Here is an 11,201-nt window from a genome sequence, read left to right as displayed (position 1 = left end):
TGAAGACCTAATCCTGCTAGGCTGAATTATTGATGGAGCACTTTATGAATCACTTTCTCTGTGTAGCACAGACTGTCCAGGTTCCATCATTTGGTTGAAAAATGTGTGAACATGGAACCACAGGAAGGCCCTCTGGGAAACAAACACACGTGGAAAAGAAGGTGATCTGATTAGCAAGGTATAATAAGAATACTGTTGCAGTTTTGCCTTTTTACCACAAGAGGTCAGACTGGTCCTGCCCTCTGTCAGTTAGGACTTCTTTAGATGAACCTTGTTTCAAAACATAATTCCTCAAGTTAAACTTAAAATTAGGTTTCATAAGTCATTAAGTATCCTGAAACAGTAAAGATTTACCAGGGATATACCTATTTTTTATAAAGTTCAAGGTGCTGTTTAAGGTTTCTTTTGGTTTGACAGGAAGGACGCTGCTTAGAAATTCCACACCCTTAAGAGACCATCCTCACAAACCTTTGGATCCCTAAATCCCAACTTTTTTGTCATTTGACAAGTTTTCAAATGTTTTTATTTTTTTACATCTGCAAGTCATAAAATCCTTTTGCATTTTGTAGTGAAACAAAGATGATTGGCACTGATTGCGAGGGCTTTCTCCTGATGTGTGAATGAGATTATGTATTACAATAGTTGCAAACCTGTTTATTAGGGCTTTTCATCGTGGAAAAGAATCACTATGATAAATAGTAATTGATTAACAGTCTGTGTTTTATTTAGTTGTGTAATAATATTATGTGTGTTGAGTTTAAATTAGATGTGAACTTGTTTATCCCGATGTCAGAAACAGCTTAAGTAACAGAGAACCACAGCTCGTGGTGCAGAGATGACATCAGTGGCTGGTATTTTTGGTAACTTTATCATCACCATCTTCCCTTGTCCATCAAACCGTGTTTTTTGTTTTTTTTTGCCTCCTTCCTTGTGCCAATTAGTTGAGATAAAAACTCCAAAAGCAAAGAGAGTGGCTTGGTTGCTGTGGCAACAGGATTTTCCCCAATGTCGACGATGGTGATGTCAGCAAAGTGCCATTTATATTAACCCAGTATTCAACCCAGGAGGTGTGTGTTGCTCCTTTGAGCCTTTTGAAACTTGTGACCTTGTCAGGGCCAGTAGTCCTTGTACATAACCTAATTCCTAATTTCTGTGGCTATGCTTAGATAGTCATGTAAGATAAAATGTTTTATTGTGATTAGTGTAATGTTGTAGGGTTAGATATGAACTGTTTTGTTTGAATGGAAGCCAATGGAGAATATGATTAATAGTTGTGTGTGTGTGTGTGTGCGTGTGTGTGAGAGAGAGAGACAGACAGGAGCCACCTGATGCATGTAGAGCCATGACTGATGTGTGTTCTCACATAAATTCAGTAAAAATCAGAAAATGCAAGATAGATAGCATTTAATTGGTGTTCAATTTACACTGCAGTGATAGTGGTCAGTCATGCACAGCATACATTAGCAATGGCAGGTGAAAGTTATTATGTGTTGTAGATTGAGTTCCTGAACGCCACTAAACTCTTCATTGGCAATGGTTTCCCTATGTACAGTGGTATGGAGAGGATGAGTATAGTGGGAGGTGAATAGAAGAAATAGAGGGGAGGGGATTCAACGTCTGCAAATGGTCCTGCTTTCTCCCTACTTGCTCTCTCTCCCCATCCCTCTCTCTCTCACTCTCTCTTTCTCTGCCCCCTCCCCACACTTATTCATTGTCGCTCTCTCACCTCTCTCCTCCAATACAGAGAAGTCAGGCTTTGCATCATCCCTCAGCTCATCTGGCATCCACTCTTACTTCCCCCTCCTCACTTCTCTCTGCTCCTCTGCTGACTGACAGCGCTGCCTCTACTTTTTTTTCCGAACCAACATGGTGAACAGATAACCTCTCGGTCAAGATCATGGGTGCCTGCTTTTGCAAAGGTCACAAAGGTCAGTGTCAGAGTCCACCTGTTTGTGCATCCGCGTGTGTGTGTGTGTGTGAGACTAATTGAAGGTTATTTGATCATCTCATCCTGTAACTGAATGTAGGAAGGACGGACATCCTCCAGATATCAGCAGCAGAGATGGAGGGTAAAACCACCGAATCACATTTTTTAGCACAAAGAAGTGTGTATGCGACAAAGGAATAACACAACACAAATCCTGCCGTGAGAGCAGTCACTCTAAAACTTATTTGAGAGAGTCCGTAGAGACTGCATCAGAGATGAGCCTCAAAGGTGGAGGGTTGATGAGAGGGATTGTGAGGATCAGCAGGGGACAACGGTAGCTTTAGGATATGACAGTTTCATCTAAAGCTCATCCCCAGCTTGTTATGACTTGAAGATGTGTCTTGGATTGTCATTTTCTTTCATATTTGCTACCTGCCAGTTTGGTAACTGTCAGAATTGCATTTCAAAAAGCTGTCGAATATCAAAATAACCACAGCATAGCTGCAGGGCATCTTTCACGAGCAACAACAAAAGAGCACTAAACTGTGCTGCCTCAATAAAAGATCTAAGAAATTAAAGTTAGCTGATTTCATTATTGTTCTGTGACACCTTCTTTTTTCTTGTAGGTACATGACATTTAACACTAGATCACATTCTCACACGTTATTTTCACACATTTTTTCCGATGGAGACTAAAAATAATTTTTCCAGGAAATTATCTTTTGTTGTGGTGGGGGCCACTGAGAGCAATGCTTTGTGCAGTGTAAAAAAAAGAGAAATGTGGATAATGTTTATATGTGAGTGTGAGTCAGGGTGGGGATTTAACCCCAGAAGAACAGACGGGTGGCTTAGGGATCATTACAGGGTTTTTATATGCTAATAACATCGTATGTGTAAATGGAAGGGTATCACTTGCCTCCTGTTGCTGTAGAGTTTCCATAGCGACAGCCAATTGTCTTGAGACACCTCCCGAGGGATACCCCAAGCCTGTGTTTGTATAAATGTATGTCTGTGTCCGCTGACCTTTCTAATAATGTTAATTCTCCATTGCACTTACCCACACTTTATTTACTCTTGTCGTTTCTGAGTCTCATCACCATCTATTACAAAGCAAACAGACAGAGTCTAGACCAGGAGGCAAATTTTAATATGCTATCTGTCTCTGACTTCTGGTCAGCATAAAGAACTGGAGTCTGGCTGTAAATACCATGAGACCTGCCTCCTCCACACACATCAAACATTCATCTCACAACAGTGTTTGGTTTGTGTGTTATTACTGACAGATCTCCACCTTCCCATGACAGCACTGCAGGACCAGACCGAGGAGGGTCAGACATCCACTGTCAAGGTCGGTGAAAGCCCCCATATTTGCCTTTTCACCTCAATTACCTCAAAAACCATATACAGTATATTATATATTATAATTACCCAGAAAACAGCACTTGAACCACTTTCGAGCAAACAAGTTTGGTGATGTCTATTTTGATGGTGTGTGTTGCGATTTAGAGTAACATTCTAAATTCTAGAATTATGTAAACCTAAATAATGTGGTTAAGAGGCCATTTTATAGGCAAATCTGGACAAATAAAAGCTAAACATAAGACCTATTGATTTTAAATACTATTGAGAGATGAAAACATTATATATCAGATTATTATGATTATATATCAGAATGGTCAGGCTTTTTTCAAATCTCTAGCAAATTATTTGAAATCTCACATCAACAATGTGCATTGTGACTGATTTAAATGTCTTCCCAGCAGGAGTGAAACTCAGCCTGAGCCCCCCAAAAATATCAGCTCCATGTCTGAGGTGAAAGCTTGCAGTGACTGGATTCAGATTTGATTTTTGAAGGACTGAAAAATAAATCAGACCAAAAAAGGCAGCTAACTGTAGCTTCATTTGCTAGATAATGCAACATCAGAAAGTTACTGCCTCTGGAAAATGGAACATTTCAATAAATACAAGATTAAATGCTTGGATGTCATTTGCATGGAATAATTTTTTTATGGCATTTGGAAGGAAAATACATGCTAAATAGGCCAAACAACTGTAGTAATGATAAACACACTGAAAGACTATTGCATAATTCATTTCTTTCTTTTTTTCCTTTTTTAGTTTCTTAGTAAAGAAATGCAAAGGCAAAGGAATATAATCTTTGTTTTTGTGGTGACAGACTGCACGACCTGGCATTGAAACCACAGTTTGTTGATGTGAAAAACAGGAACAACATTAATTTAACCGAGAGGATGTTTGGTTTCTCACTTTGGTCATTTTACACTCAAGTAACATTTATGCAGATTTATATTGACTATAAAAGTTTATTTTAAACTGTTGTGTATGTCTGTTTTTACCAACAATTTGCTTTTACTTGCTCCATTGACAAAATTGCTTCAAGGTTTCACTTTCCCAGGCCAACAAGACTAATCCAATAAATCTATTTGAAGTGCTGTTTATCGCTCCATACTGACTGCATTCACTAGAGTTTAAAATAATTCCTTTTATTGCAGGTCATTAGGGTGTGAATGCTGCCGGATTGGGATGTGTGTGTGTAAAAAAAACTGCTTGGTTCTTCTTGGCCACTCAAAAACCATTAAAAAATGTCATATGTAGCTGTAAACCTCCCTCTCTTCATTGAGTTCCACTGGCTACCCTTAGCCTTAGTTGGAACGACCAAGTGAGCGCTACCAGAAGAGGGGTCGTCCCTGTCTATATTCATGAAGCTCTTGAACACCCTTCTGTCCTAGCACTTACCTTACCCAATCTCCTTCTGCACTTGGATCCACCTCGGCACTCTCACCCTCGATTAGTCCACTGTTCCTATCTAGTGGATTTATTTCCAAGACTTTGAGCCAGTCTTAGTTTACTGCCATGTGATTGGCTGATCAGATATTTGCAAACAAGCATTTTAAACGGTGTATCTAATAAAGTGGCCAATAAGTGAATGTGTCTGTTTCAACAAGCTTTATTGATAGTTTACCTCAGATTTGTGACTTTTCCTCTTGTGGATCATATTGTTATTATTTTATGCAGGATGGTCAGAATCCCTCCAACGGCAACGTCCTGGATAAAAACAACCACTACGACATCGGCGAGCTTGCCACCTCCTCTTTGATGGGTGAGACTGAACATACACACACATGCACACATGTACACGCACACAGGTTTGCACAGCTATTCTTCTTAGGATACTGCATTGACGCCAGTTCATGACTAACCAGTTCCTCAAAAATTAGGTTCAGCCTCATTAGGGCCAGGTTTTGGTCTCCATGAGGACTACTGGTCCTATCATAGTCAGTGTTCATGCCAGAAAAGGTCATGAGATCACAAATTAAATACACACACACACACACACACACACACACACACTGACACATTTAGTGTCATCATGACTCATATATTTATATATATATACATATATATATGTATATATATATACATATATATATATATATATATGAGACTGGAAAAAGCAGAGAAGTTGAATTAGTAACCATGGGAGGTTAGTAATGCAATTTCCCTTATGCCTCCACTCTCTCTCACACACAGACATCAGTGGATAAGTACACACACATTTTCTTCTCCTGTTTGATTTCCTTCTACAACTTTGACTCCAGCTTCCTCCTACTCTTTTTTTTCTCTCTCCATGCCCTCTTCCTCATCCTGTGTCTGTCTGCCTCATCTCAACCGCTTCCATCTCTCTGCTGGAGGTTAATTATCCGAGTTAATGTGTTATGCCTAGCTGAACTTTTCCTAGAGAAAGGTCCTTTATTAGCCCGACAGTATAATTATGAAGCCCATGAAAACCTCATGAATACGTTAGACAAATACAGGCTGACGGCTGAGTGGCTGAAGCCCGCTTTTTAAACATTAACTCTGACATAAATGTTTAAAAGTAGAGACAAAGAGATGCGCTGATAACCCAACTGCTCAAATTAGATTATATAAGCTTAACATTATCATCATATTTAAATAATATATTTATTTATTTGGTATTTATTGGGATCCCAATTAGTTCTTCCCTTAGACGCAGCTATTCTTCCAAAGGGTCCTCCTTAAAAACATACATTAGACATGAAGCAAATTTGAAACCATACAATATCAAAGATGAATCAAAACAAATGGACATAAAGAAAACAAGCAGTCATTCCAATAAGTAATAATAATCAGTTTGATTGTAATTGTTAACCAGTTCCAGGCAAAACACACAGTATATACAGTAGTTGTGGGTCAAAATATAGATTTTGTGATATATCTTCATCCTTCCTCATGCAAAATACGATAATTGATACACCAGGGCAAATATTGATATTTTAATGAACAAATGAAGGCACTCTCGTGTAAACAGTCCCTGCCAGTTTCACTTGCCAGGTCTTGGGTCTTGAATGAGGGAAACTTGTGTAGAAGTTACCGACGAAGAGGGAGTTTATAGAGGGATAATGGTGGAGAAAGCTGCTTTAGGAGATGATCCATCCACGTTCAATACATAGACTTTATGCAGATATTTTGTTTTCTTCAGTTAGACAGATGTTGTGATGTATCGCTATACTGTATGATTGTCTTGCAATAAATTGATTATCACAAAGTCGTTGAAAGTTGCACTAGAAAGTGAAATGTTTTTATGTTTCCACAAATGCACAGATGCAATCCTGCTGAACCCGACAAAAGAGGTTTGGGTCGTGACAGTTTTGTTAATCTTAGTGGGACTAAACATCCAGAGTGAGTCACATTGTCAATCTGTCCACCACCAGTTCAAACTCAAATGTCTGGAGGAGAGACATTTTCGGTGCCAAGACGATGGCAATATTGACTTTCATGATCCCCTGACTACGACTGGGTTTCTATAGATTTCCTGAATCAATATTCCATTCATTCCATCCATTTGATTTCTGATTCCATTGGTTTCCATATCGATGTTGCTCGATTACAAAAGAGACTTTCTCATTCCTCATGCTCCTAACCTGTAAAAAATTATCTTAGTATTTTGGTGTGTTTTAAAGCTTAAAACCAGTAGCTGTGTTGTTGTTGATAATTTAATTCACTTAGGTCTCCTCAGGAGCAGGTCGAAAATAGACTACTGTTCATTAGCTGCACTCTACCTTTGAATGTACTAGGAAACATCTTGCTTTGTCCACTGCACTGAGAATACATTGAACACATTATTATGAGGGGTGTCATGCCAACCTAATTTGATTTGGTCCTTTTCACGCTGCAATGTGGACAATACTTGAAAAACAAATGAGATTTTCCTGCTGTTTTCATATGATCTAAATGGATGCATCACAGCCTCCTCACCATCAACAAGCAGAGAGAACAGTGCCTTAGAACGGAGTTATCCCAGTGTGAATCCAAGGTGAGACAGCAGTGGGTGTCGCCATGTATGACAAAACACTTTTTAGCTAACACGTTTAGCTTAAAATTAAATAGCTCATCATGATGTTTTTCTCAATTTCAATTAGTGCCGGCGGCCAAATCTTATTTAAATGAATCAATTTCTCACTTTGAAATATTATTCCTTTCCACTTCTTAACCTTGTTTTTTTCTCAGCTCTAAGCTTGTTACTCTGTTCTCCTCATTGCTTGGCATTTTTTGACTTTTCTTTGGTAATTTTGTATCTTGGTCTTCTCATTTCAAACCTTCAAACTTCCTTCCTTAGTGTGCTTCCTATTCTGAAGTGTGATCCAAGTTTTCAACTTAATTTCCTAAGACCTTTCTAATCTTGTCTCTTTTGATTAGAATAAATGACTGTCGTTTTCTCCAGTAATGTAGTGAGTCTGTGAGTCATGAATAAAATATTACCTTGATGTTTCACGGTCTGACTTGGCAAAGTCCCAGAATTAATATATATATAAATACATAAATAAATCATTAAAAGTCCTGATAGTTTATCTAATAGTGGGTGTAGTTTTGTTCATGCATCACTGGCCACAGTCATGTTGAACAACAGAGGCTGAGTTGAAATTAAACTTGTAGGCACATTCAGACAGACTTTAGCAGAAGAATGAGGACAATTGAACATTTTAAATTGACTGTAGGTGTGAGAGTGAAGAGTCTGTATATTGTCGCTGTGATGGACTGGTGACCTGTCCAGGGTGTACTGTGACCCTTATGTGGAGGATAGAAAAGCGTTATAAGATGAATGAGAGCGTGAATGAGAGTGAGCTCAAGCTGGTGCAAACAAAGAAAAATACTTCACTATAGTTTCCTGAGCTGTATGGGAAAGGGAGTGGTGAGTGGAGGATTGTTGATATTTGTTACATTCTAAAGACTTGGCATTAGATATCTCCATTTCTTACTTACTTGGCCTTTAATAACCACAAACTGCTTGGAAAGATTAGATTTTGGCAGTGAATTCCCTCATGCAAGCTGGAAATGTCTCAATATATTGTATTATAATTTAATATTCATCGGTTTCATGAAGGATTTGAGATCGGGACAATGGAGAGAGACTGGAGGGAAATAAGATGTAGAAACAGAGACGAGTTGGGGTTGAAGATGAACACAAACACACACAGATGGACTCCCACACATGATATCTGCAGGATCTGTTTATGTCTGTACTGCTGGCATACCACTGAATGAGTGAATCGAACCTGACTGAGCCAACATTGATTTGTCAAAATCAGACAAAGGCTTCTCTCACTGTGTCTGTGATTGCATTTTAAATGAGATCTATACATCTGGGCTTCATACAAAATGAACATTTTCACCAGAAAAAATCATCTCAGACGCTGTTTTTCTAGTTTTGTGTGAAGCTCTGCAGCAGACGGTGTCTTTCATGTTTCAAGTTATCAGGTTATGCAAATTAAGATGGCAAAGAATTTAATTTTATGTATAGCCATCTTGTGATTCTTTCCCCCATGTAATCTTTTGTCCATTTCATTATCCATGCCCCTTGCTGTGGAATCTTTTTCCTCCCTCCTCTTCCTTTCTTCCTCGACTGTGCACTGTTTCCTGTGGACTATCACTTTACCTTTTCCTCGACTTATCCTTCTCAACTAGCACCTTAAATGTAGATCCCACATCTTTTCAGCCGAGCTACCCTTTATCTGATCCACTTTATCAAGATTTATCGCCCTTCTCCTCTCTTTATTTAGGTCTGGTGGCCACGATAAAGGAGCATATCACAAAGCCGACAGCAATGGCCCAGGGGCGAGTTGCTCACCTGATTGAGTGGAAGGGTTGGGGCGGAGGCGGCGAAGCTGGGGGACATGGGGGCGGTTGGGCTGGCGGTAAAGGAGGAGCACGCTGGGGGGGGATGGGCGCCGAGCTGCAGGAAGATGAACAATTCTACTCTCAAATGACGGATGAAATCAAGGAGGCTCGCTTTGCCGCAGGTGAGACAGACGGACAGATGTAATTCAAGAAAAACAAGATGTGGTCACTGGAGATAAAGTGATGCTTAAATCCCTCTGAGCAATGTTTTCATTCGATTGGCTTCTGTAGAGGGAGCGTCGACAAAAATCAATATCCCTTAAGAACATCACAGTAACTCAAATCCACTGCACTTCAATTCAATTTCACTTTGTTTGTGACTGTGGTGAAAAAACAGCAGGAAGACTTCCAAGAAAAGCACCATCAAATGTGTTTTATGGGCCTTTTGTTTCTCAGGTGTGGCCGAGCAGTTCGCCCTGGCTGAGGCGTCCATGAACATGTGGTCACTGAGTGACAACTTAGAGCAGCCGTCCACCAGCATACAAGGTTGGTCACTGTACTCTGTGTTGTTAGGTTTTTTTTTTCTACTGCTAGATTTGTCCTGGTGTGAGTCACACATTTTTTTTCTTCATTAAAAACCTGCAGTTACTGTCTGAGTTTTCACTTACTACTAGCCTACTAGACACACACATACTTTAGTGGGGGCCATAGCAGTTGAAAGCTGCTGTTCATGCTGCTTCATCAGTGTTTCTACAGAATATAAACTTAAAGGGGACATATTATGTAAAATAAACTTTTTAATCATGTTAATACTTATATTTGGGACTCTGGAGGCCCTATGAGTAGGCAAAGTGTGAAAAAGATGACTCACTAATGTTTTTGTGGTCTGCCTCAGTTTAAGTACAGGAAATAAAACACGCAACGTTGACTTCTTCACTCATTGCTAGGTCACAATGAGACATTCCTGGAACTGTTGTTGAGCTCTGCTTTGTCCCTAAAAAAACGTGTCTCATTTGCATTTAAAGAGACAGGCACTCAAAACAGGGCTGTTTTGGCAGAGTGATTGAACTGCTGTGGTGCTTCATCCTGATGGTATTTTGACCAAAGCACGACATGTTCACCAGGGATACCAGGAAACTGGGTTGACTTGTAGAAATGGGCTATAATATGTCTCATTTAAACACTACAGTATTGCTGCTGTTGTGTGGTTTTGCTGATAAGATATTTGCATAAACAAACAGATGAACAGGTGTACCTAATAATGTGGCAGGTGAGTGCATTGTATACATTAATAGTACAATATATGAATGTGGTGTCATTGTTTTCTTCTTTGTGCGTTAAATTTTTCACATTTTTCAACGTTTCAATGAACAGGAAGCAACCATGTGACTGATGTTGTTATTATTATTATTGTCCCTCCTCAGCAGCACATGGCCACTTCTTGTCACAGTTCCTCCTGGACGGTGGCAGCATCGGCATTCCTCAGCACCTGTACAACATCCACAGCCAGACCTATGGCAACAGCAGGACGATCAACCTGGTCCCTGCGCCACTGGTGGACTCTGTCTCCCCAACATCGGCCTCTCAGCAGGGCAAAGATCATCTCTTTGTGGACAGAAGCACTGTGATGGCAGAAGCTACTGTCCGACATGTGGACAGCAGCTCGCTCTCTGAGGATGATGTTTTTTATAACTAGATTCGCAGGAGAACAAACCTGACTGCCAATTTAAGAACTCATTGAGAAAACTTGAGGCGGCTCAAACACCAGCAGTGACGGATAAAAAAAAAAGAAAAGTGAAATATGTTGAGAAGAATTATCTGACAATGTGTTTTTAAAAGCCTGGTCGTCAGATTCAAAGACTGAGTATTTTCTCCATGGCTGAGACTTTTGTTCATGTGCTTACTATTACATTTTCATTTTGTTATTCAGTGGACAAGAGTCAGAATATGACAGTGTAACTAAATATCTTGTTATAAAACACTAATTTTATAACATGTCCTGTGTAACACTTTTGATTCCTTTTTGTTGATGGATTGAACAGAGAAGTCCATCGGAAAGACATTTTTTAAAAATGCCTTTTTTGAAAATTCTCTTTCGGAGAAGACGAGACAAAAGTTT

General features: G+C 39.5%; 1 protein-coding gene across 1 annotated transcript; it reads left to right on the top strand.

The window, feature by feature from the left end:
• Positions 1 to 1,830: 1,830 nt before the first annotated feature.
• fam131c (family with sequence similarity 131 member C) lies at positions 1,831 to 10,778 on the top strand (the record flags this gene model as incomplete). The annotated part of the gene is made up of 6 exons (XM_083895406.1): positions 1,831 to 1,928; positions 3,211 to 3,275; positions 4,961 to 5,045; positions 9,025 to 9,264; positions 9,539 to 9,628; positions 10,507 to 10,778. The coding sequence occupies exons 1-6, from the start codon at positions 1,898 to 1,900 to the stop codon at positions 10,776 to 10,778; spliced, it is 783 nt and encodes a 260-aa protein (XP_083751532.1). The 5' UTR covers positions 1,831 to 1,897.
• Between the last annotated feature and the right edge of the window lie 423 nt (positions 10,779 to 11,201).

Source organism: Microchirus variegatus (assembly GCF_963457635.1).
Source record: "Microchirus variegatus genome assembly, chromosome: 9".
NCBI classification, from domain to species: Eukaryota; Metazoa; Chordata; class Actinopteri; order Pleuronectiformes; family Soleidae; genus Microchirus; species Microchirus variegatus.
The sequence above is the reverse complement of the archived record's forward strand: the minus strand, read 5'-3'. Positions and strand labels throughout refer to the sequence as shown.